Source organism: Ursus arctos, unplaced genomic scaffold (genome assembly GCF_023065955.2).
Source record: "Ursus arctos isolate Adak ecotype North America unplaced genomic scaffold, UrsArc2.0 scaffold_16, whole genome shotgun sequence".
Lineage (NCBI taxonomy): Eukaryota > Metazoa > Chordata > Mammalia > Carnivora > Ursidae > Ursus > Ursus arctos.
In genome coordinates, this window is record NW_026622830.1 from 20,436,973 (window position 1) to 20,464,280 (window position 27,308).

The 27,308-nt window shown below is 45.1% G+C and overlaps 2 protein-coding genes across 3 annotated transcripts in view; both read right to left on the reverse strand.

Annotated features, from left to right (window-relative positions):
- Positions 1 to 825: 825 nt before the first annotated feature.
- ADIG (adipogenin) lies at positions 826 to 7,540 on the reverse strand. Its single transcript, XM_026502923.4, is given in 5 exon segments — positions 826 to 2,206; positions 2,208 to 2,365; positions 2,368 to 2,465; positions 3,550 to 3,664; positions 7,414 to 7,540. Coding segments are annotated over 5 exon segments (579 nt in total). The 3' UTR covers positions 826 to 2,125.
- RALGAPB (Ral GTPase activating protein non-catalytic subunit beta) overlaps positions 4,006 to 27,308 on the reverse strand; it is an 85,233-nt gene continuing 61,930 nt past the window's right edge. For both annotated transcript variants that reach the window (XM_026503494.4, XM_026503495.4), the window contains exons 24-31: positions 26,796 to 26,961; positions 24,307 to 24,429; positions 22,389 to 22,525; positions 18,437 to 18,545; positions 17,561 to 17,639; positions 14,968 to 15,116; positions 7,414 to 14,267; positions 4,006 to 6,223 (exon numbers count right to left, since the gene is read on the reverse strand). In XM_026503494.4, the coding sequence (XP_026359279.1) occupies positions 14,074 to 14,267; positions 14,968 to 15,116; positions 17,561 to 17,639; positions 18,437 to 18,545; positions 22,389 to 22,525; positions 24,307 to 24,429; positions 26,796 to 26,961 (957 nt within the window). In that variant the 3' untranslated portion in view covers positions 4,006 to 6,223; positions 7,414 to 14,073. The remainder of the gene's footprint in view (positions 6,224 to 7,413; positions 14,268 to 14,967; positions 15,117 to 17,560; positions 17,640 to 18,436; positions 18,546 to 22,388; positions 22,526 to 24,306; positions 24,430 to 26,795; positions 26,962 to 27,308) is intronic.

The window sequence follows — 27,308 nt, forward strand, 5'->3', positions numbered from 1 at the left end:
CCTTCAGCTGCATTGTCCAGGCTAGGAAGCGCCAAGGATATCCCTGCGGATCTCGAGAAATACCTCTCAGTTAGTAGTCAGGAAAATGGGCCACTTCCAGGCTGTGTGACTTTGGGTGAGTTACTTCACCTCTCTGACCCTCAGTTCCCTCATCTGAAAATGGAATTATGACCCACCTCACAGGGATATTGCAAGGATCAAATAAGACCACTCATGGGAAGCGCTTAGCCCTGGGGCAGACCCACAGCAGCAGCACTCCGCCACAGCTGCTGGACTAGGGATCATGTCTCTTGGGGAGCCTAGTACTAGAGGATTACAGGCTGTGTTTACCACACACACACACACACACACACACACACACACACACACTCCACCTTATAGAACAAAATGTTAAAAGGGGGGCCTCAATCCATACCCCTCAGAGGCCTGGGGTCTCGGCCTCCCACCCAGAGCAGGGAGGCATCTTCCCACAGCCCACACCAACTGCCAGCCAGAGCTGCTTACCTGCCAGGAGCCCCAAGGGGCTATGTCCCCTGCCTTCTGCCGCAGGCGCTCCCAGAAGCACGGCCAGGTGTCCTCCCTGACGAGCCAGGCGGTGCCCACTCTTCCTCAAGGTCTGAGCGCCCCCCCAGGAGGCTCCTCTTGTTCCTCCGAGTGGCTGGGGGCAGGAGGGTGGGGCTTGGTGGCTTGCCTGGCTCTTCTAGGTCAGCACAGAAGCTGATCCCCAGCACCCCTCACAGCAAAGGGAGAGGCGACCAAGCAGTGCATGGGAAGTTGGAGAAAATGCCAGACAAAGCCTGAGAGAAGCTTCAGCCACAGGGGATATTTGTCACCAAAAGTGTTTATTCAATGCCAGGAAAGCTCCCAGGAAAACACAGGTTGCCAAAATCTCATCAGCTAGAACAAGGCATGTGTGGAGGAAGAGGTGTGTGTCGGGGGGCGGGGTGAGGGGAGAGGGTTGAATATGTGAGAAAGAGAGTATGGTTGTGTGCATTTTAGGGCCACGTGTACAGCAGGGCAAAGGCCTGGGGAAACAGGCACTTCACGTTCACCCTCGGTGTTTCCACATGGTGGGACAACTCAGCAACACCTGCAAAATGTGAACGCAGAGATTGTTGTAAATTCAGCAATTTCTCCTCCTGGAATTTATCCTTGAGATAGAAGCACACTTGTATACGAAGATAAAAATTCGAGGGTGTTCACTGTAGCCTTGTCGATAAGAACAGAAACCTTGTCCAGCAGAATTGGTGGGCTCAGCTCCCAAAGGGCAGCTCTCGACCCCACACAAGGAACTCAGACTGTAACCCTAGCAATAGGGAGCCGTAGAGGCTTTAAGCAGGGGGAAGGACATGTTCTGATGTGTGCTTTGGATGGATCGTTCTGACAGGGCAGAAAAAGCAGAGCTGGGGAGCCCAAACTCCAGACGAGCTAATAATTCAGGCTCCTTTCTCTCTCCTCTGGATAGTTGAAGAGCCTTGTGATGACTGGTGGGATGTGGGGTGGCAGAGGAGGGGACACCAGGAGGGTCATTCCCCTGCCATCAGCTCTGCTGCCCCTGGGCAGCCAGTGAGGGTGTAAGGACAGGGGATTTCTTCAAAGGGCAGAACCCTGCCTCCCCTGCATCTCCTGCACACCCCACCCTGGAGAAGACCTGGCACAGTGGAGACGGGACCTTGGCTCAAATTCCAACTCCACCAGTGTGGCTCCAAGCCAGACGCTTGGTCATTCTGTGCCTCACTTTCCCCATCTGTGAAACAGGGATTACCGAAGACCCTACCGCATAGAATTCTTGTGAGGGTTAAAAGCCCTGCATAAGGCACATGGAAAAACGCCTGGTACATAGTAGGCGCTCATTAAATGTGAGCTATTTTTTTTTAACTAGGCATATGTAGCCACTCTGTATTTATAAACGAATATTTGTTATTAAAGTCAACCTAAAAGCGAATCAAGGAGTGTGAAATTATAGAATAGGAGCTGAGAGCAAGATCCCCCAACCCTTTTGAAAGGATGGGAGAAAGTCAGGCATTCCCAAGGATGGTCAAGGACGTAGGAGTCAGTGCTGGGGGCTGGGCCCAGGCCCCACAGCTTGTTCAATGAATGGATCTGGCCAGGCCCAGTGGATTTGTCAGGGGTCTCCTGAGCACAGGAAACCTCTTGTTTCTTTAATATGGACCCACACCTTCTGGCCCAGCCCTGTGCTAGGACCTCCTCTGAGTTCAGTTGGCCAGCTTCTCCCCAGGTGCCTGCTTCTCCCATCTCCACAGGCTCGGGCTCCTCCCCAGGGATCCTGGGAGGTCATCTGTAGTGGGAGAGGAGCTGGGTCCTCTGGAGGCTTTCCTGAGTCCACTGGTGGAGGAGAGGAGTCGGGAAGCATCTCACTGGCCAGAGTCGTCTTCCCTCATCGGTGAGTCTCTCCCATCCAGCTCGGTTGCCTCCACGGCTCTGCGGACTCCAGGAAAGCCAGGCTGGAAAAGCATGGAAGGCTGAGTCTAGGGATGACAGTGGAATGAAAGAGTGAGAGAGGAACAGATACATGATGGTGTGGGAAGAGCTTTGTGTGAATGGGACAGGATTCTGGAGCAGAGTCCAAAAGTCTCCTTTTCTTACCCCACTAATTGTACACAAACAGGACAGGCTACGTAATTCGTGGGCCCATTAAAAAAATCAATGTAAGGGGCCCCTCGTTGAAAAATTAAAAATTCTAAGACGAGAGACAGCAGAACATTAAAGCAAGCATGGGGCTCTTGTAATAGAGCTGAGAAGGACCATTAGAGCATTGGGGTCGTTGGCACGGGGCTGACATTTACCTCCACTGGAATGGATGAGGTCTTTCCAGGTGTTCAGTGGGTGCCAGAGCCCTATTTCTTTGGGCAAATTACTTACTGCACTACCACTCAGAGTTCTCATTTGCAAAATGGAGGTAAGAATAATACCCTCTTCGTAGGATCTCATAAATGAGCTGTGAAAGGGAAGGGCTCAGCACAGGCCCTGGTGCCTATTAAGTGTCCACTGACTACCAGCGAGCATCATCACTGGCATCGCGTCATTCCTCCTGCAGACAGCTGTGTGTCAGGCCTGCTGGGAGGGCTTTGAATTTGGAGCATCAATTATCGGGCATGTCAGGAGATGGTAAGTGCTGTGGCAGAAGACAATCTAGAACAGAGTAAGGGGGACACTGGAGCTCAACCTCAGAGGTGAGGGAGTGCACCAGGTGGATGTGGGGAAGAAGAGTTCCAGGCAGAGGGAACAGCCAGGGCAAAGACCCTAAGGAGAGTGGTGGGAGGTGAGGCCACAGAGGTAAAGGGTAGGGGACCTTTGTAAAGGAACTCTTCATGGCAAAGGAGGCTGGTCCTCCAACATGGTGAAAACAGGTCTCCAACAGAACGAAGCAGAGGGTTCCCCAACATGGCAGAGACAACAAGCTCTCCAGTGTGGTGGTGGGAGTGGACCTTGAACATGGCAGCCGCCCTAGGCTTTGGGTAGGACCTGAGGCTCCCCCTTCCTGCCCCCCACCCCCCAGAAGGGTCTCACCTGGATGAACAGGCTCACCAGCAGGGCCTCTCCTCCTCTTAGCTATGGAGTGTCCCCTCCCAGCAAAACCAGGCTGGGCCTTTGCTCCAGGGCTCCCAGTCAAAGCATAAAGTGGAGTCATTTTCCTCTGAATCTGTGGACGTACAAGATAAGGCCTCTTGGGGGGTCACGTCCTGTCTCCTACCCCTGACCCAAAAGAAGCCCCATGCCAAGCCTGGCCATCCCTGTAGCTTTGTCTGAGACCAAGTGGCCAAGGCAGAATCATGACAAATGGGACAGCCCTAAGATCTCAGGAAGACTCGAGGACCTTGAAGTTGACCGGGGACGAAAAAGGTTGTCCTAGGACTCAGAAAGTGGCCATACCCACCTACGAAATAGGGACAGACCCTAGAGGCGAACAAATGACCTACCTGCATTGGGTATGGTCCAAGAGCAGGCACCGAGGACACACAAACCCAACGACTGGCCCATCTATCCATTTGTCCACCAGTCCATTTATTAAGAAATATCTGAGCACAGACATGCAAGATTTCCCTGCAGCACTGTTTTGTGGTGAAACATGCATAAGCAATAAAACATCCTGGAAACTGTATGTGTGTGTGTGTGTGTGTGTGTGTGTGCCCCCATCATGAGCGGTCTGGGTGACGGAGGCGTGGCACAGGCGTACTGCACAAAGAGCTGCCCCTCCCTCCAGAGCCATATCAGAAGCTGTTCAAACAACCATGAGACCTGGAGCTTTCGACTCGCAGGGTGTCCATAATACATCACAAGCAAGTTTTGGAGAAATGCATAGGGCAGGATCGCCTCCCTTCTTGTTTGAAAAACAAGTAACAATCCACCCACACTTTTTTGGAAAACCTGCATGTGTTCTTGGATAGGTGCATGAACTTGCTAACGTGACTTATCTGGGGAAGGCAAGGTGAAGGAGAAAGGAGAAGGGATGGGGGGGGGTTCTCCTTACTATACTCTTTAGGCATCTCACTGGTGGCAGAGAAGTAACGGAGGCTCAAGAGAGCCCTCTGCTCGCAGACCAAGAGCAGGAGACAGAAAAGGCAGGCTTCATTTCCTCATCTGTAAAATGGGCCTATTACAGCCCTACGAGGGGAGCTTAACGGATGTAGAACGTGTACCACAGGCATCCATCAGAGTTGGCCAGGAGGAGGATGTACAAATCAGTGAGAGGGCTTGAAGGGACTGCTCTTCACTACAGATCGTGATTGTTTTTTGAACACATGCTATGCGCTAAGTGTTTCATGTGCATTTTCTCATTTAATCCTGTTAACAACGTCTTGAAGGCCATTACTGTGTTATTTGTATTTTACGGAGGAGGAAAGTTCAGAAAGGCGGAATGTCCAGGCTCACGGCCAGGAAGCGGTGGTGCTGGACTCCGATCAGCCTTCCGGCACCAGTGCCCTGCGATTCCATTGGGGGCACCTGTTTGAAGTCAGGGGCTTCAAAGGTAGCTTTGAATTTAACACCTCGCTGCAAGGACCACCACGAGGTGGGCAGGACCCTCCACAGGTGTTTGTCCTAAACCCACCTCTTCGCAGGTTTCTCTTCTTCCTACCGCAAATTCCTTTCCGATCACAAAGGAAATGTCCTCAGAGGAGCATCTTCCCCTTGAAGGGCACACGTGGCTTCATCCGCTCTCCTCCTGTCATGGTCCAGGATTAGTGTTGTCCCCACTGGCCAGCTTCTCCGGGGCTCAGCTGCGCATGACCCTTTCTGGGCCTCAGTACCAAGCTTGCCAGGCTGCTCACTTCTCCTCCCCTTGCTCCCCCGTCTCCTTGAGAAAGTGCGTCCTCCTGGGCCACATGGCACTCCCTGCTCAAACCGGCTGCCTTCCGGGCCCTGGAACTGCCCTGCTGAGCCAGGCCAGGCCGGGGTGGGGAGGGGAGGGGGGGAACAGAGCTAGTCCTGTCTGCTTTTCACACCTGATTCCAGGCCAAACTGATTCCGACGAAGAGATCCACAGCAGAACAGAAAACCACCGGCCAGGGTATCCTTGAGCAGCGGCTCCCCCAGACCCCAGCAGGCCCAGACCCCGGCACGAGGACAGGACCAGTGGTGCAACAATACTAAGAATGCCGAGAAGACTGGCCCCTGAGCGAAGACTGCCCATCTCACTTTAAGGACAGCTTCTGGTCATTGCAAATTACCAAATGCCTTCTTGCAAAGCAGCCACATGAGATGTGGGAGAAAGTCTGAGAAAAGGTCAGGACAGGGCAGGCTGTGGATTGTTAGAGCAGGGCCTTCAAGGAGAATGAACTGCTGGAGGTTAGTGCCTTAGACCTTAGGTGAGGCGCCTCCTTGCTTCTAGAGAAGCCATCTGAAGCCGCGCCTACGCTTCCTCCGACCTTGACAAAACTGCCACAGAAATGGATTCTTCCTCAGCCTATAAGCACCTACTGTGGGCCACGAGTGACACGTCCTGGATGCCCTGCCCTTCACATGCATCTCTCCACAGCCCCAAAGGGTAGGGACCGATATTATCTCCGTCCTGTAGATGAGAAACCCAAGGCTCAGAGAGGACTTGCCCAAAGTCACAGAGCTGGTAGGAGGCAGGGCCAGGATGTGACGCTAGATAACCGGCACTCTCAAGTACTTCACAGGTGTGTGACTTGGCCACGCGGCTTCTCTCCCCGAGCCTTGGTTTCCTCAATGGTGCAGTAAGGATTACTTCGCAGTTATTCTGAGGATTAAATGAGATGATGCACATCAGCGTTTAACACAACCTTTAGGACGGTGTTGAAAAACGGCTAGCAGCTATTCTGAACGATGAAGCAGCAAGGCTAAACTCTGGGCCCATATCCTAGACAGAGGGCTTTTATAGCCACTACACGGACCAGTGCTCTGACTCCCGCCAGCCACCAGCCGATGCCCGAGTTGCGCCCCTCAGGGAGGGTTGCAGACCACCCCGGGGAATATGAGAATCTACTTCAAAAAGTCATTTTCTGGAAGCTCTGGCCAGGAACTCCCAATAATGACACCATTACCAGCCCCTACACTTGAGAACCTGGGGCAGATCTGGGGATGAACCGCTCAGTCTGTCTCAGTGCCATCTGACCAGAGCTGGCAGCACGTCCACACCCTCCCTGCCCAGCTGACTAAAGGTCTTGGAACTGAGGTGCAGGAGGTGGAAGGTCAAGTGGTCCCCGGGACGAGGGCCCGTGGTGAGAGGAGCGCCCAGGGAGACAGGATACCTGCGGAACAGAAGGCCACCCCTGCCACTGGCCCCCAGCTTCCCTCCTGGCCAGCTCCACCCTGCCTCCTATTCCTCTGGGTGGCATGCTGAGCTCAGGACAAGTGTCTGTCAGCTTCCAGGATCTTGCCACCCCGAGAACCCAGATGCCTCCCTGATGTATAGTCTGGGCAGAAATCAGCGTGAGCGGTCTCTTGGCACCTGATGCCTAGGGCTGCCATATCCCATTGTGTAAGTTGTTTACTGCACAAAAGTACCCAGCTGAGGAACTGGGAGGGGATGAAATCCAGCCCATGCCTTGTTTCCCCAGCCTTGTGCCCTGGCTGCAGTCACAGGAAAGGGACCCTTTTACTAACTCATCTGTGGGGAGGGGCCACCTCTGATTTGTGCCAAAGACTTTCTGTGCTAGCAGGGGCCCTGAGGGGACACAAGTGCGTAAGCGCAAGCACGCGCGCGCGCGCACACACACACACACACACACAGCTTCCCAAACTTGGGGGCTCACTCTTGGCCTCTAAACTACTCAATTAATCCTTTGCTCCTACAGGTGACTGCTTGTCTCAGCCAGCAGTTGAGGCACATGAAGGACTCTTTTCTCTGCAGTTGCTTCAGGCCCCTCCTGCCCAGCTTCGGGACCCCCTGCCCAGCTCTAGGATTAGGGCCCCAACTGGGCAGCTCACCTTGGCTCAGTAAGAAGCAGAGCCAGACGATCAACAGGACCAACAGCAAGCTCACGGGCAGGCAGAGCCAGAACACCAGGAAAGAAAACGTGAGGTCGGTCACCAGCGGCACCAGAGGGTACTTCATGGTGTGTGTGTGGCTAAGCCAGGCCTGCCTGGGCTGGGCTGACAGGGCTGCCCTGGGGACCCAGTGGGCCGGGCCACATTCTGCTCTCAGCCCAATTGTGACTGAGCCGGTGACACAACAAGGAAGTCACGGTGTCCTTCAGGCAAAGGGAGAGCTGTTTTGGACGAGTGCCTTTGGACGAGTGGGTGGGAGCTAGTGGCAGTGAGACAGTTTGGCCAAGAACAAAAGCCCAGGCTTCCAGGCAGGCAGGTCTGGGTTTGAATCCCTGCTGAGATGCTATGGGTTCATGGGACACAAGGAAGGAATTCTTACCTCAGCAAGCTGCTAAAAGTTAGAAGAATAAATGATGGGCTAAACATCGCCCCCAGGGGGCTGTTCAAGCATTTGAGGTCACAGATTCCTTCGGGAGCCAGCCAGGTCTGGGGCCTGTCCTTCTGGCTACAGGTGCCCACATCTGCACTTGGTGGCCTGGATGGAGCTTGGTGCATCGAGAGCAGGCAGCTGTCGCAGCTTCAGGCAGCAACTGCTGTGCGGGAAAGGCAGGCCCACTATGGTCACATCTCCTTTCCCAAGAGAGCCTCCCAAATCCGCATTTTTACGTGAAATCTCCCAATTAAAAAATGTTACTTCAAGCATTGAAATACTGTTGGCTCAACAAAATAAGTCTGTTAGGCCAGCCTGGGTCACTGGGCTGCCATTTAAAAACTTTCTAACACATAGTAGGCCCTCAATAAGTGACTATTTATTGTGTACCTCTCCTTATTAGTTTTCAGTGAGGGGCTTCTAAGTGGTTAGCCTTGTTCCTTTGTCTCCCAAGGAGAGAGAATACTCTCAAATGCCATTCTTCTCTCTTCCCACCTCATCTGTCATTCGTTCATTCATGTAGAAGTGCACCTCCACGTGCCAGGCCCTGTGGCAGGAAGGAGGCCCTGGACCTCCAGGGTCCGGCCATCCCTGAGCTGAAGGGAGACTCTGGCCAGACGGGAAGCCTGACAGGTGCAGGGAATTTGCAGGTGGAATGGCTGCTGCTTGGGGAAGGGAGGGAGGCAGAAGCACTGCAATCCCAAAGAGGATCCTGGACCAGCTACCTCAGTCACTACGGGCAAGTGTCTGTGAAACACACCGATTCCTACACTTCCCCCTGCTCTACTGAGTCAGAACCTCCAGGGAGGCTTAGGACCCACCATGTTAATGAGCAACCAGTTTCATGGAGCCCTGATTTTGGCGCCACAGCAGCTCGTGGAGCATGGGTGGGAAAGTCAGAAAGACCCAGTTCCAGACTGGGAGAGCAGCTGCGGGTGGTTGACCCAGGGGAGACATGGGGTGGAAGAAGCCCCATACAGGAGGATACCAGTGCACGGAGAAAGGCAAGAGGGCCAGCCACAGAAAAAACGGGGGAGGGGAATGGAGGGGAACGGAGGGGAGAGCTGGAGCTTGGAAGCCAGCGGCTTAGACAGAGTCTTAGGCCAGTGGTGGGATGACTGGAGTCCCCAGAAGAGGCAGCCTGGGCAGACGGTATTAGAAAGTGTGTCCAAGAAGAGCAGTGCCTTGGCAGGCTGTGCTACTCAGAGCCCAGAGGCCAAGACCAGGAGTGGTTTGGGCTGGGGTGATGTGGGGAGGATCTCTTAGCACTGGGTCCTGACAGAGCTGAGCAGCATTGGTGGGAAAGGCTTGTACACACATTTTCTCACCAGAGCCCAGAACAGGACCACTGTGCAATCAGCCTGACGCTTCCCTGGCCGCCAAGGACCAGCTAGATGTCCTGCGAGCAGAGCAGGCGTGGACCCACAACTACAAGGGAGGCAGCTCAGGGGGTCACATGTTGATGTCCCACCGAGTCAGTGGCAGGCTGGAGGGACAGCTCTTGGCAGAGGCATGCACCCGAACCATTCTCATCGCTGTTTCCTCAGGTGGTACAACCACTCCCCACACATGATCTAGGCAGGAAGGTGCTCATCGGGCTGCATGGAACCCTCTTTTTTTTTTTTTTTTAAGATTTTATTTATTCATTTGAGAAGGAGAGAGCCAGAGAGAGCATGAACAGGGGGGAGAGGGAGAAGCAGGCTCTCGCTGAGCAGGGAGACTGACACGGGGATCATAACTTGAGCCAAAGGCAGACGCTTAACCAACTGAGCCACTCGGACACCCCATGAATGGAACCCTGAGTCAACCCTACTCACAGGGGCAGTGGGTGGGGGGAGGATGGCCTCCTCAGCGTCTCCCCTTTCCTGACCACTAGCCATGGCAGAGCCCCCATTTTCTGCAGGCAGAAAGCACGCTGCCTTTCTGTGTTCCTAAGATACAGGCAGCCAGCCCGTCGGTGAGCACTGGCCTCTGCACGGTGGGCTTCCGCTGGCAGTGTGCTCATTACAGAAGCCCTGTGAGGACTTTGTATAGTGACAAAGAGTACCTTCTACCTGCAGAGGTCACCAATTCATCATGTATAAAAACAGTGAATCACCATGTTGTACCCTGAAACTAATATAATGCTGTATGTCAATTACAATTCAGTTAAAAATTTTTAAAAACTAATCTAATTTTGAGTATTCCATGAAACTCTACAAAACCAGCGTGAAAACGCACAGATCTAAATTATGAAGGTCAGGCAAAGCAGAACACACACGCCCTGGAAAGAGTAAACTAGAAACACCAATGCAGGGGTCAAACCCTGGCCTGTCACCAAAAGCACACACAACATTATTAGATAAGAATCTCCTTAAAATTTAATTGACTAAATGTATTACATTCAATATTCCATGGGTTTCTTCTGGACAAAGGATCGGCATAAATACAAACAAGCCTCTGGGCCTTTTTCCCTAACCGATGAAGAGAAAACACAGGAGGCGAGGGGTCACGGGTACACCTTCGTATTTACATTTCGCCTTTACTTTACAGTTCAGTGCCAGAAATATTTACAGAAAATACAATAAGAAAAAGATCATGTCTTGGCAACATACCGAAATTCATACAAATTGTATATATGATTTCAAGCAAATAATGATACTGCTTATTTTTTAGCCACAACTGCCAAGCCCTTCAGAGGAGAAAGATGTTCTTGGTCGCTGCAAGAGGCAAGGACTTGGGAAACTTGGTTTGCTTCAACAAATATTTATTGGGCGCCTACTATATGCAAGGCACTGTGGAATCCCAAATCACACCTTCTCCCTCACCATTAAAAAAAGAAAAGCATCTTAAGAACGTGAGCTGATACTCTGAGAAAAACACTATACAGTACATGGCTTCTTCAGCTACCGAGAACCCACAGTTCGATTCCACACTGAGCGGGTGGATTACCTCCAATCTCTCCGTCTCAGGAAAAGAGGCTGTCACGGAAATCCTTAAAACAGACCATCAAATTCAACTTACTGTTTCATGTAAACAGAGAAATCAATTCTTTTCGGGAAGATATAACCTGAATGGGTTTTAAAATGCTGAATGGAGAACCACTGCCAGCAGGAGTGTCAAATTACCCCCAAAACATCTTTACTATCTACCACAAAACAGGTCTTTGGGCAAGGCTGATTTCCACCTTGGGGGTAAAGTCTCACCTTCCAATGGAAATCAATGCTCCCGAAGACTGTCTCTCTGAAAATCACTCTGCAGAGCCTGACAAATGCTTCCCCACAGTGTGTGGAAAGTAACCACTCACAAAGGCCTCATACATACAACCTGTGGGCAACTGACATTACTGGCCAAAGATGTAGGTCTTTTGTATTTATAAGTGAGTCCAGAGGAGAATGGGCTGCCCTGAAATCGAGGACCAGGAAATGGAGGACAGCATGCACGCATGTGGGTGTGTCTAGCCAGGGCAGGATGGGGTGAACCCACCATGTAACTATTCCTTTCAGAGGGCCAAAGTGGGATCTGGCTGACCAAGAAAGGGCAAAGCCTCCTTACTGTCATCAGTGCTCCCAACCAGAAAGGAGGAGGAAAGCCCCCATCTCCCGAATGGGAAAAAGGACTATGAGGGGCTACCTGCCTCTGTCCCTTGGGTAATGCCTTCCTTGTCACCAAATGCCACACTCATCCACCCCCTGATAACACCTGTCACATACAGCTACTATACTGTTTAAGCCACAGACCACAGTGGTCCTGGCTTCCCTTCGAAGGTTATGAAACTAAAGGTTATTACTAGGGACTACATATGCTCCTCTGGCATTGTTCTACTCAAAGTGATTTTTAACAAAGGCAGTTGGGTGAACTTAGTGACCATGAATTCAAACCTACGGTAAGGGTTCTTACCGCACTCCTTTTAGGTAAATGCTGTTTTGAGCAGAAGGGAGGAGCACCTCACGAGCTACACGTAACCCTATATTCTGTTTGTGCTGTACACACCAGGATCTCATGCCTTTGGGGGCTGCACAGCTCTGAGTCTATCCCTCCTTCCCTGGGAGATCATAGGCTTCCAGATTACAAACTGCATTCAACATAGTTATTCAGTTATCAGTCATGAGAATTACGAAGAGTTGCCAGAAATTACAGCAAACTGAAGGATCAGGAAGCCTACCTTCAACACGCACAACACAGGATATTTTGCTGACGATAAAACTATGCTAAAGGAAAGTTTTACCTGAAGAATCACACCGAGGAAGTACACTTACATCAGTTATTTTTAACCTCTGGAATGTTATAAATTGCCTATCAATTTAAGCTTTCTTTGTTCATGTCCACTAGAAAAAGGGCCCATTTTTCCCTTGAAATGTCAATCTGGAATTTCCATGGAAGTTGTTAAACCTCACCTTATAACCTGCTGAGTTAAATAAAACATTTTTAGGGTAGAATTTGCTCATCTTTATCCTACATCCCCTAACCCCATGCTACCATCTGGAAACATCGATTTATTGCCCAGATTAAAAAGAAAATCAATTATTCAATAATATCACACCCTGAATGGAAACTGGAGTCATAGGAGGCGGAGGTAACCTTTACCTGAGCTTAAAACAAACATGAAGAAACGGGTACAGCAAACTTAAGACCAAGAGCTGCTATGATATCCACATTTCTTGCTCAGAGATGACAAAATACATACCTTTGGAATAGAAACATCTGCACAGGGAACTAGGCCCTACATTATCCCGCACCCTCGAATGAACTCCCCAAACATCAAACCAAACACAGCACTGCGGCCCCGACCTGCAGAGTCTACTGACACCAGAGTTCACGTGGGAAACCACCCTCAACACAGCCATGAGCACTCCTCTTTGGACTTCAAATGTCACTTATTTTCTTAACAAAAAAAAATCTTAATAAAGAAGAAAGCACAGAAGAATAGGAGAAATGAGCAGTGTATACTCTAGCACTGGAACAGGAATCCTTGGAAGGTTGTTCTGGGTCTGGCCACCTCAAAACATTTATCCCTGGCAGAAAAGTAGCCGTGAGGTAACAGAAGTATTTCCAAAACCCGGGCAGGGATTTGTTGTGCCTTCAGCTGGCAAAAGTCCAGAAAACATGACCCCAACAGCTATTTCTAACAGCAGCCACCCTATGGGGTGGTCATTAACATTGGTCAATTATGACGAAATCCAGTAGCTCTCTGGGAGAGATCTGAGTTAGTAGCGCTGAGAGGCTATTTCCTGAACCCAAATTAGACTCCTTCACAAACTACTGCAGTCTCCTGCTTGGTCCTGAAGAGACAATGGATGAAACCAATGATGTTCAACCCTTGTTGTGAATTTACATTTCTCAAAATGTAACCAAGAGATTACCAAGGAATTACGAATGCTTAGCCTATCATCATGTCCCCAAGCCACACAGCAATGGAGAGAGTTGAGGCATCTCTGCTGTCCCACAACTTTTAACCCCACAAACGCCACTTGTGTCTCTGCTAAAGGACAGGGCCACGCCTCCATTGTAGATCTGCTCCTGGGCTGCCCAGAAATGGAGGCCTTCAGATTGATCTGTGCAGTAATGAGGACGATAATTTTGTGAAATGTGGAGAGGAAACATGAAATATTTTAATGTCAGGCTTCTTATCTAAACAAAACACATTTATGCTCATTTCTGTCAGTTGGACAGCTGGACGACAAATGGACTTACAAGTGAGCAGAAAGCTGAGATTTCTTCCCTTCTCCTCCATGCTATCATCAGCATGAGTCTTTAAATGTCCTGGAAGATTCTGAGACAGATTTCAATTCTGAACATAACCTCCTAAAAAGTGAAGTATAAAACTATCTTCAACTTCTAATTTGCAAATTTGATACTACCAATGCACGTGTTTAACTGAGATGCATAAAGCCTTTCTCCTCAAAAGGCTTATATTTAACTAAAATTGTCACTTTTAAAAGAAAGTTTATGGCTAAAATGTATATCATCATTACCAGCAGGAATATGATTGTGTCTGGGAGCCCATTTCACTAGAAAGCCGAAAGTCTTCTATCAAATGGGTTTATAATGTGTTTCTTCTATTCTGGTGATTAAACAGTAAGCTCTTGGGGAGTGATTTGTTTTTCTTTTTACAGTGATCACCTATCAAACTGTTTTGCTCTGATATCATAGCCCCAAACTGGAGTTCAAGAGTCCTAGACAGACCGTGTCTAAGAAGTGCAGTTCTTGAGTCCAACCTCCTGGAAAAGTGAAGTATAAAACTCTGGCTCCAGCTGCTTGTTCCGGTACTTGTTGACGATGTCTGTGATTTTCTGTTTCCGGCGGACATGTGGTGGACTGTAGGAGTCACTCTCCAGTCTCTTTCTTCTACAAATATTAATTACAGTCTGCCTCACCAGAAAACCTTAAAAACAGAGGGTATTGAAGTCAACATGAATAACTAGCCATCTAGGTGAACTACCAGTATTCAAGTGAACTACACTCTGCAGTCAAACCTACTTCATTCCATTTGCAAAACTCCCCGTCCCTGGAGAGACAGACAACATTCTACTAAGACAAAACTGCTAGAAGAAATATATGAGAAGGGAAAACCGAAGTAAATCTGGTCCGACAACCCATTTTCCTGCCCTGGATTATAAACCGCTATCTGATTTTCCAGGAAGTTTGTGAATTGTAGTTCTACACATGCTTAAGTAGATGAAGCACAATTAAAACAGAACAAAACATGCTGCTTATTTAACAAGAACCATAGCATTATCTTTTTTTCTTTTTAGATTTTATTTATTTGAGAGAGAGTGAGTGAGAGAGAGAGAGAGAACGAGCAGGAGGAAGAAGAGGGAGATGCAGACTCCCCGCTGAGCAGGGAGCCTGATGCAGGACTTGATCCCAGGACCCTGAGATCAAGATCTGAGCCGAAGGCAGACGCTTAACCAACTGACGACCCAGGCGCCCCAAACCATAATAGCATTTTCTACATGTGGCATCTATTAAGTAATATCACCATTTCCTTATTTCTACTTCTTCTTGGTTCATAAAAGTGTTTAAACAAATAAATAAATAAAAGAGAGAAACCTTAACTCTTTGGCCATACATGAAGACCTTACCAAGTGCTCGCCTGCTGACAATCATCCCATCCACAAGCGGGATGACCATGTTAAATTTTCCAGTGGCTCCTTGAATTTTTATCCGGAATAATCCAGTGTTTAAAGGGTGGATAAAGATGACAGGAACTTCTTTTTCAAGAGTGGTAGATCTTAAGAAAAGAAAAGAAAACTCTTTTTACCCCAAACATATAAAAGTTGAAAGGCCTCCATGTGTAATATAAGAAAATTAAGGACACTTGATGCCAGGCTTGATGTAGTCTGATAAGAGCCAACATGTTAGTCTGCTCAGAATCCTCCTTCTGGGAGCCCATGTTGCTGCACCCAATCCCCCACCCCCACCCCCACCCGGCCCAAAAGGCCCATCACTGGGGTTGGGCTTTTTGAACTGACAAAAAAGGGGCTAAAAAATGTGTTTTAAAACCTCTAGGGACACAGGGTGGAAGCAAAGGCAGAGGAATCTCTGGCAGGGAGCTATGACTCCAGCACCAGTGATGGGGCTTTCACTTAGTTCCTCCTTCTTGTAGGGAACAAATGTGGGGGTGGCCAGAGAGCAGGGAATGCCACCACAGTTAACCCTGGCATCTCAGAGCACAAGTGGGGATATAGTTGAGGCCTCATTATGGGAATCTCTAATGTAATTTTTGTGCAGGGGTGGGGGGAAGAAGTTGGGAGGCCCATTAGTCTGGGCCAGCTGCAAATGTCCTCCTTAGCAAAGGTGATAAATGACTGTATCTTGGAGGGCCAAAGCCTTCTAAGCCTCTAAATAGGTCATGGGTGCTAATGTCACAACTGTGCCTTTAGAAGACTGAGATACACATCATGCTCAGGGATATGTCACCAAACCTAGAGGTACCCACATTACTACTCTGTGATACTTGCTACATGTTGCCATTTCTGTTTTTTTGTGTGTGTGTTTTTTTTCTATATAAGTAAAGTGATTCTGGCCAAAGCAACACTGAGTCAATTTTCAATACATTATATAAAAGTCAAACCTATAGTTAATTTTGTCACCAAGCCAAATTCTTGATTTTGCCAGTTTACCAACAAAACACGATTTTTACAGTCTAGTCATATCATAACTTTTGACCTAAAAAGACTGAAACAGTTAACACTACCACCACCAACACAAGACACTTAAAAGTTCTCTTCCAAACTAGTTCTAGAAAAGTCCACCTCAAGAATTACTCTAGTCTTTTCAGTAAGTCAGTATCACGGAGAGAAAAAAAAGACAAAAAGGGCTGTTCTGGAGTAAAAGATACTGAAGGCATATTAACATCAGACACAAGGTTCCAGAGTGGATTCTGGTTTGAACAAACTATAAAGGATATTCTAGGGAAAATGGAGAAAACTCAATATGAACTGGTTACTACATAAAATTAAGGAACTATTACTAATTTTATTATTGTGATAATTTTATCTTTATCTATTTGAAAAGTGTTTTTGTTTTTCAGAAATGCAGACTGATATATTTAAACTGTCAGGATCCCTTGTAACTTGTTTTAAAATACTTTAGCAGAAAAAACACGTAAGTTTTAAGAATGACTTGTCCTCCTGGAGGGGGGTGGGGTGATGGGGTAATTGGGTGATGGATATTAAGGAGGGCACATGTTGTGATGAGCACTGGGTGTTATACACAACTAATGAATCACTGAACACTACATCAAAAACCTATGATGTACTATTTGCTGGCTTAACTGAACATAAAAAAATAAAAAAATAAATGACTTGTCCTTTCTGGAAATTTAAAAATATGATGTTAAAATAAACCATCTTTACCTCACTTCAATTCTATGACAATAATCTAGTGATGTTAAGAACAAATTCATCTTACATGCAATACAAATCAGATCATGTAGCTTGACATCAAGGGTAGCTCTCTGATGTACGAAATGAAGCTGGCATCTGGGGGCGGAAGCTTAAGTTCAGATCACTTTCTCTTTTAACATTTACTGAATGTGTGATACTGAAGAAAAACTTCCATCAGCCTATTTTACTCCATTTGTAAAACAGAGATGATAATGGCACCTCTTATGAATTGTTTTAAAATACTTCCAAAAGGAAGCAAGCAAAAAGCCTTGAAACTATAAAGCCTATATAGATACGTTGTTCTTAATCTTAGAATTCAGTTATCCCCTTTTATCCTTTTCGTGCATGGGCAGCTACAATAGGAATCTTACTACTATGATAAAGTTACTATTATATTTTACTTAGAAATATTTTTCCATTAAATAGCTTATTTAATTAGGACATTTTAACCATCCAGAATGTTTTGACCAATTTAACTCTATTATTTCTATCCAGTATTGCCAGTCTGTTATTATAGTCTTCATTAATACTTAAGTGCTTCCACCTATTCATTTTTCTCTTTGCTGCAGATAAAACAGCAATTATGCCATTTAAAAATGCTCGTTAATTTATCACCTTGTACACATATCTATCAACTTCTTTGATTTTTTTCCCCTATGTTTATTTCCTATTGCCTTCATCCCTTTTGTTTCCTTACGTCTTTATGAAATCACAACTGACATTGTAATGAACGGTTTCTGTATACTTAAAGACATGCTGGTGAGCCTCGGGCAAATAGAGAGTGTACCTCAGAGAAGTGCTACTGTTTGCAGTTGTTTCCACACCAGTACTGATCTCTGTCAGCAGGTCTGAGAGGGGAAAGTTTTCTGGAAGAAAGTAACAGCATTACAATTAATATCTCCCTCATATTTCTAAAATAAACAGTATGAAACCTAATTTCCTAATCTCTTTATACAAGTGTGCAATAAATACATGGATTGTGGTATCCTGAAATACATAATCCTAACCATTCCTCATCAAAAAGAAATCTCCCTCAAGATAAATTTTCGCTAAGTTCATCTAAAGCTGAGTGTTTATAAAACATGATCTGTGGTCTCTGAGGGCTTGGTTGGAAAGCAATGGTCACACTCTTCCACAAACCCTGAGCTGGATGAGATTCTAGGCTAAGTATGCATTTCTAATGCTCTTATGTTGCTTACATAAAAATCATGAGAAACTTATCCATGGCAGAATTCCTAAGGACAAATTAATCTTTACACCAGAACGAGACAGTAGGGTTCATGCAGAGGTGAGGGAAGTGTTCCCCCTTCCCCCTTCCAGAGGTCTTGGGATGACTGGGAGCTACGTGGAGTGGGACTGACTTGCAACAAGCCATTCAGTGTGATATCAAGAATAGCTAAGTTTTACATCCACTTACATCCACTAGTCTCACCAAATCATCATAACTAGGAGGCACCATGAGTGTCTCCATTTAACAGAAGAGTAATCTGAGGCTTAAAGAAATTGAGTGAGGGGTGGAGCCAGGATGCCAACCCAGGCTTGCTGAGCTCCAGCTCCAGCTTCTGGCCACCATACCACATCTGTGCTGCCTCTCCCTAGACATTCAGCAAGTCATTGTCATTCTACAATAATTTTACTTATGGACAAAGCCCTTACACAGTACCTATATCATCATAGCGCTCCACCCAGACTACAGAAACTCTTGTCTCAGGTCCAAGGGGAGGCACAGGGCGACCCTGAGGCAGCTTCTTCATTCTGGAACTGGGACTAAGCTATATGAGGTAGAGAAAAGCAGAAAAGGAGAAGGGGGAGGGAAAAAAAAGAAGCGGCTTAATAAAACTACCCAACCACATATTTATCAAGCTGGCCAGTGATTTAAGTATCAGGTCATGGGAAATCACGTCAGGAAAAAAGTGAAATATATTTGCAAAAAAGCTCTTCTTTGACTTCTGTTTATCAAGTCTCAACCTAGAACAAAGAAATGAAGGTCTTAAATTCTCAAAGAAAAGTAGATAAGGAATACGGACCAATTATAATTTACATTAATAAAAATAAAACTTGTGGGCGGGGTGCCTGGGTGGTTCAGTCGGTTGGGCGTCCGGCTCTTGGTTTCAGCTCAGGTCCTGATCTTGGGGATGTGGGATCGAGCCCCACGTATGCTGGAGATTTTCTCCCTCTCTCTCGGCCCCTCCACTTGCTAGCACATACTCTCTCTAAAATAAATGGGTAAATAAAATCTTCAAAAAATTTGCAGGCAATGTCTTAATGAGGGCTTCAAAGGATTTGAGTCTATCTGTCTATGGCCAGCAAGCAGAATGCTTTCCTCATCACAGCAACGTCACTGGTTTGCCTGGGGATCCTAATCTCTAAAACGTCCCATCAGCAAGTTACTTCTAGTTCTCATTTCTAGGCCAGAAGTTTCCTACTGCAATCTAAGCCAAAAAAAGACCTTTTTCTTGCCAACAGAAAGAAAAGAAGAGTTGCTTATGTCTTTGCTATCATGCAGTTTGCTTCTGGTGTCCCTGCCTACCTGATCGGCTTGAAGTTTCTCTGAAGGGCTAGCAGGACTCTGTGGCTCCCCTTTAGCAAACTGGTGCTCTGAGCACCACCACTTCAAAGACATGCAGCCGGGAGGAGTTTGTGCTAAAGCCCTAAACGAAGCTATGTGGACAGAAGAGAGACTCTCATATCTAAGTTGAATTTAAAAAATAAAACTGCTTTATTAGTACAGAAACATACCTGTGTTCAGCAGATGACAGAGACCATGGCAATTTCCCTAGATTCTTATTTCCATTTCTGTTTGTATTCTGGCAGTCACAGAAAATGACTGTGACTAAAAGATCTTCCCCAACTTGGTGGCAGACATCAGCCACACTGAGAGACCATTTTCTTAGCATGGCTCCTAATCAGCTTTGAATCTCTGACTTCAGCCCTAGATTTAAAGGGCTCCTATGGGGTGCCTGGGTGGCTCAGTCGGTTAAGAGTCTGCCTTCAACTCAGGTCATGATCCTGTAGTCCCAGGATTGAGCCCTGCATCAGGCTCCCGGTTCAGCGGGGAGTCTGCTTCTCCCTCTGCCCTTCCCCCTACTCACACCCTCTCTTTCTCTCTCAAATAAATAAAATCTTAAAAAAAAGGGGAGGGGTTCTTAATGATTAGGTCAGGCCTACTGGGTAATCTCCCTTTTGATTAACTCAAAGTAACCTTAATAATTATATCCACAAAATCCCTTTTACTGTATAATGTAACATAATCACAGGATATCTCATCATATTCACAGGTTCTACCCACACACAAGGGGAGGACATCATACAGGGGCAAGAGTCTCTGTGGGTCATCTTAGAATTCAGCCTAACACAGTGGCCTTTTTTCCTATAACCTTAATAAACTCACCCAGTAGATCTAGTAGATTCTTTCAAAAAGATTCCTCAGGGTTTCTACATATATGATCATATCTGCAAACACAGTATTACTTCTCCTTTCCAATCCTTATGCACTTTAATTCTTTTTCTTGTCATAGTACTCCATGCTGAATACAAGTGGTGAGAGCAGACATCATTGCTTTGTCCTCTACTCAGGGTGAAAGCAGTCAACAATACTGTATAGTATACTCTTAGCTCTAGGCTTCCAGCAGAGCTCTGTCTCAGGTTGAGAAAGTTCTCTTCTTCCAGAAAGTCATGAATGAATGTTGAATTCTATGTCAACTACTTTTTCTGCATCTATTGAGGTACTATTTTTCTCTTTTTAGTTAGTAGTGTAAAAATTAACAAAGGGAAACCTCACTAAAGTGGGAGGCTAGAAAAAGGAGCCATACCACCCAAGAGCAATTACATGAAGAACTGCCCATTACAGACCCCAAAAGAAGAATCATCAACAGGAAAGAATAGTCAATTATAGGCCTCACCACGAAAAGATGTACATGCAATCTCCTACCAAGAAATCCCCCGCAACTCAGCCAATAAGAAACCTTGGTTAGTCATTCTCCTCCTGAACTCTTGCTTTCCTCCAATGGATTTCCACTCAGAACAACCCCTCCCAACTTCCTCCTCATTCTCCATAAAATGTTCCTCTCCTCTATTTGCTGGATTTGCCAATAGTTTTGCCATAGTTTGCATGTCCCTGATTGGAATTCTTTGCTATTCTCTAGTAAACCCATTTTTGCTGATAAAGCAGGTCCTATTTTTAAGGTTAGTAAGTAGTCTGCAAAGTATAAGTAATAAAACGTGGTGCTTTGAAGATTTTGTATTTTAAGGGATAATCATACTGACATTCAGAAAATGAGTACAATCATTGAATATCAGATCTGGCTGAAATCCTATATTTCCACCCTACACAGACATGTTCATCTCCAAACTGTACTCTATGAAACCTTTTAAATATGCAACTCCTGATTTTCAATATGAGTCTACTTCAGAAAGTCTTAAACAACTATTTTTCCTAAATTAGTTTTTGATTCTTCAAAATTTAACTACTAATAGCCTATTGTTGAAGAGAAGTCTTACCAATAATATAGTCAATTAACATATATTTTATATATTAGATGTAATATGTACTGTAAAGCTAGAGAAAATAAAATGTTACTAAGAAAATCATAAGGAAGAGAAAATACATTTACAACACTGTACTGCATTTATTTTTTAAAAAATCCACATATAAGTGGACCCACATAGTTTAAACCTATTGTTCAAGAGTCACTTTTATTTATGTTAAAAACAACTTTCATGGGGAAGGAGCCAAATTAAAATCCTGTAAAATCAAAGAATGGTTCAATCAAGGTTGCACTTTTTTTGTCTTTCTTATTATTTGTTACAAATCAATCTTCCCATATTTATGAAATGATCCTATATCCTCCTATCACTCACTTGTCCACTTTCCAGTAAGGATGAAGACGTAACAGGAGGAGAAAACAAAAATAAAGACATAACATCTACTCATATGGCAAGAAAAATAGTATAAAAGTAAAATGCTCCCTTCTTGTGGTGGCTGCTGTGTGCCTCACTCATTATGTCTAGTCACACACTGGGTTAGTCTCCAAAGTGCTACCATTTGTATACACCAGACTTAAGTTGAATGTTGCATGATTAAAGATGTGGAACATACAGCTGCTATTGCACCTTTTCTTTTTTTGAGGTTTTATTTATTTGAGAGAGAAAGCAGGAGCACGCATGTGAGCGGGGGGGGGGGGGTTCCGGGGAAGAGGCAGAGGGAGAGGGAGAAGCAGACTTCCTGCTGAGCATGGAGCCCAACACGGGGCTCGATCCCATGACCTGAGCCAACGGCAGACATTTAACCGACTGAGACACCCAGGTGCCCCATTACTGTTGTACCTTTAATGGATAAACCCAGGCTTGAGAAGGAATGGCTGAGAGACTCAAGCATGGTACCAGAATGGCCAAATCAAGGAAAACAATAGAGGCTGTCTTAGAATGACCTATTTGTTGCAAGCTGAAAAAAAGAAAATTGTGAGAATTTGATTTTAAAAAATTAAGATACTAATGAATCAGTACTGCTATCATTGCTCTCTAGGTTACAGTTAAAAGGTTGATTAAAGGGATGATTCTATAATTATTTCCATTGCACGACAAATTTTCAGAGCTGTATCAACAAAGTTACTTACCCGCTGTGAGGAATTAAGATTGTCTGTGTGATTAGGGAAAAGCTCAAGTGTCAGGGATGGCTGTTTCAGAATTCCAGGCATAAGATCCATATTTGAATCACTATCTTGGTCCGAGATGTTACTTTCCAATGAATCAGCTACAGAGTAAAGAAAAAAATCAATTATATGTCCTACTTCTTTAGAGAAGTGTTTAATTATGCTAATGGTCTAGCCTAAGTCACTTAAGAGAAGCACTGCCTCTAGACAAAAGGCTGGTAAACTTTTTCTGTAAAGGGTTGGTAAATATTTTAGGCTTTGCTGGCTATGTCGGTCTCTTCTTTGTACTTTACTTACAACCCTAAAAATGTAAAAACTGTACTTAGTGGTCTGATTTCGGCCTGCGTGCCATAGTTTGGAGGCTCCTGAGCTACAGGATGACTAAGACTAGAAAATATTTTGACTTTTCAGATGCAGAATATAAGCCATCTATTATTCTCTGAATTATTTTGATTACATATTCAATCATGTAGCACGGTACCAAGTGGCACTGGGGCATTCCGAAGCTAAAGAGGACCTAGTCTCTGTGATTAAGAAGGGATCTGGTTGGAGCCCAGCACACAGAGAGTCAGAAACCACAAACACAAAGACAAATCTCAAGAAACAGGAGGAGGCTGAGTTGCAGCAGGGGCACAGTCATCACACAGGACATTTCATGACAGGAGGTGAAGACCCAACTGTGGAAACTAAAGTACGAGGACAAGGCTCTAGCTCTGTTGGTGCAAACAGGTTGGGGTAGAGACGAAGCAGGGACTCAACTCACAGAGGACAAATGGGGCCTGGCTTCTGGAATTAGGGTAGTAGATCACAGCCTTGACATGAAGGCAAACAGCTGCTTAGGGATACTGCTAGGGAAGGACACAACTGGCCTAAGAATATAAGACAGGGGTGGGGGGCCTAGTGTGTGAAATCAAGGGTCCAAGTACAAAGGTCAGGAGGCTGCCAGAGCAAGGGCACGAGAAAAGTTATTAGCCTAGAGATGAAACCATGACAGTATGATATATAGCAGCCCATCCTACAGATGGTCTCAATGAAGAAGGTGAAATTTTCTACCTACTGCCTGGTTAGGCACAAAGAAATGAGCTTACTTTGCAAGAAGCAAAGGTTCTAGGCCAGATAAGACTATGGGTTCAGACTGAGAAGTAATAATCACTCCTGATCCTTTGAAGAACAGGATTAATTTACCACCTTTTCTAGGTTGTGAAGTTTCTCCTACTTGGTGTCAGAAGATCAGCCAGATGCTATCTTCCAACTATAGAGATCTTCCAATTGTAGGATTCTCTGGGGTTCCACATAAGGCTCTCACATGGAAACAGGCAAGTAGGTGGGGGCTCATTCATAGAGAAAAAAATGAATAAACTGGAAAACCAGTCTTCTATGTACTGATTAATTAAAGAAAGACAAAAAAACAGGCTGAAGTGGGTCCACTTCTCTACTTAAAGATTATTATGAGAGGTTGGGTCTACCTGTCTTTTTTCTTTTTTTTTAAGATTTTATTTATTTATTCGACAGAGATAGAGACAGCCAGCGAGAGAGGGAACACAAGCAGGGGGAGTGGGAGAGGAAGAAGCAGGCTCATAGCGGAGGAGCCTGATGTGGGGCTCGATCCCATAACGCCGGGATCACGCCCTGAGACGAAGGCAGACACTCAACTGCTCTGCCACCCAGGCGCCCCAAGGTCTGCCTGTCTTTAACTAGTGTCCTTAAGAAAGTTAAGAAGAGCTAAGATCCTATACCTTGGCATACTCTAAATGCTATCATGTCTTAGAAGTTAAACAACAACTTAGAGAATTTCAGAATTTCTCCCAACACAAAAATACTGCACAAACCAGTGAATACAAAAATAGATTTGAAAACAGCACCATACAAAAAATGCTCTTACTTAAGGACTCCACAGGAGAAGGAACTACAAAAGCTATTTCCGTAAGGGCATCGGCATAATACAGCACCTTCTTCTGTCCATTGAAAATGCTAGCCCCAACGTCTTCAGAGGAAATCACTTCATCTAGGAATGAGAAACACTACATTACTGCTCCAAGAAAAATCAGTTTCATCCAGCTTCATGAAATTTTAACTGGTTAATAAAATGGTAATCAACAGAAGGCATGTTTCCAGCAAGAACCAATGAGTGTGTAAGAAGAATAAACTATAAATGTTCATTAAATGTCTTTACACTAACTTTAAATGATAAAATCTTAAGAAACTACTCTAAATTAGGCTACTTCTGATTAGCAGGGACTTGAACTCATCTGTATGAGGCAGATTATGAAAACAGTTTTTCAGGAAGAGGTAGTAATACAAAGGAAGATGACCACCACCGACCTCTGAAAGGAGTTAGGGCAGGTGTCTGCGTGTTTCGTACTCTTGCTTTCAAGGCATTTCTGTCCCTGGTCTGTCTCTACTGCTCCTCAGCTCTGCTTCTGCTCTACCTTCCCCAATGGTCAGTGACACAACATAAAATGTACATTTTGAGTAACAGCATCTGCTCTAAGCCAGCAAGAATGAATTAACAAAAGTAACGTTCCTGAGAGCTAGTATAGTTCTCAATTAGAATGAACATAATGCCCTACTGGTAATACATAAAAGACCAACAACCTGACAAAAAATTGGGAAGAGGAAATGAACAAGTAGTTCTCAGGAGAGAAATAAAAATGCGAAAAAATGCTGAAACTCAATCACAATTAAAAACAGAAAATTTCTCAGCTAACAGATTGGAAGATACCTAATGTTGGTGAGGATGTGGCAAACAGAAGTTTAGACCAGAGGTTAACAAACTTTCTCTGTAAAGGATCAGATAGTAAATAAGGCTTTGTAGGCCACATGGTCTCTGCTGCACTGTAGCATGAAAGCAGTCATAAACAATACATAGACAGGTGTAGCTGAGTTCCAATAAAACTTTATTTGCAAAAACAGGATGGGCTGTACTTTGCCAACTCCTGGTTTAGACACCGGGAAGGCACATTGCATCTACCATAGTGGACACTTTGGTTATTGCCCGAACACACACTCCGTCCTCCCCCACTCTGTAGCAGGTGTGAACTGACTGGAACTGACCCTTCATACGGGTTGTACCTGGTCTATAGCTCTCTACCAGGGTCATTCCATCTCTTGCCAGGGCAACAGGTTTGGAGTGGCCAAATCACTGCATATCTAAGGACCTAGGTGTAGGGAGGTTCTGAGACCCAGCTAATCTCTCCTCTTCAGGCTAGGGTTGGTATGTGAATTAAAGCCTGGAATGGCCTTTTTGTACTATGAGAAAAGCCAGGCTAGGGACAAAGTCAACATACGAACAGCAGAGCTACAGGAAAATTGTAGAGAAAGAGAATGGGGTGCTGATCAAATGACAACAAAAATGTACACTAACCTCTGGAATTTTCATTTACATCAGACATTAAATGACCTTTAAAATATAAGCCAGTTTGGGTCAAGTTTTCTATTACTGCAACCATAAGCATCCAATGATACATTTATCAAATTGAAAAATGTGCATATCCTTTATCAATTTACTTACAGGAATTAAATATACTCAAGCATATATTAAAGGATATATGGAAACTAAAATTAGAGTATATTCCCAAATACTTCGATTCAACCTTGACTGAAATTAGTAAAAATGACAGGTCACAAGTCACCATGGTATTCAGTGGGAAACCTTGAGAGAGTACAATCTTGTTGACAGAGCAACTCTGATAATTCCAAGCACTCAACACAGGTATCACCCACTTCAGAGATAATATTAACTCTCCAGTGACTTCAGGAGCCCTCAGAACAAAGAGCATTAGCCAGGTGGGGCAAAGGTCTTAAGTTTAAATTTATACTTGCTCTGGTACTTATTATCCTGATTATAGTTCCTCAGGAAGATTTGTAGATATGGGCATGAATCTCTCCAAGATAGTCAGCTGTTTACTACAAAGGTTTTTATATAATATCTCAAGAATGTAACCTTTAATGATAGCCACAAAGTTCATAAAACACACCTGTTAATAGAAAACTGTATTGGACAACATATGTTAGCACACTTGTTAGCAAATAAATTTCAATTTATTATAATACTGTTATAGAAAATAGAAGTTGTTTACTCACAATATAAAAGGGAACTTACTAGCTTTGTGATATTTAAGCCATGAATTTTCTATTAACTAACTTTATCTGTAATTTTTTCCCCTGAAATTTACACAGAAGACATCTGAAAGAATATACAAACTAGTGTTAAGTGGCCTCTTGTGAGGACTCCAATTAGGGGAAGAAAACTTTTCTTTAACATACTTCTGGTTTGTTTGTTTCTTTGTAAAGTAAGACTACAAACTTATAGTAAAGAAAGAAATCAAGAATAACAAAACAAGAGAAAACAATGACCATTATGAGTTTTACCTTGTTCGGGTCCTTCACCATCGTCACAACTGTTAATAGACCAACTGGTGGAAACGTGCCCAGTCCAACCAGGGTGTCTGCCCACATCTACTGACCAGCCAAGGGAAAGCAAAAATTCTAGGAAATGTGGCTGAACATTTCTGGAAGATTCCACATTCTTTAAAATCTGAAATACATACCAATCATCAGCTATAATGAAGGAAACAAAAGAGCATATCAAAATAAATCTCCATAAAAATCAGTTAGCTTTGAAGTATCTGACAAATTAAGTCTAAGCTCAGAATAAACTTGGGAATACATCCCTATAGTTAAAAATGATGCTTCTAGTTAGACAGATTTCGGTTCAAATCCTGGCTGGGCCTTGGGAAAGTTTCTTAATCTTACTGTTTCATTGCCTTCAAATCTAAAGTAGGGATAATAATGATGGTTGGAAGATTAAGTGAGATAATGCAAGTAAAGCCTTTAGCTTCCCTTGTAGCCAAAGAATTACTGAACCAGACACGTTTACTAAAA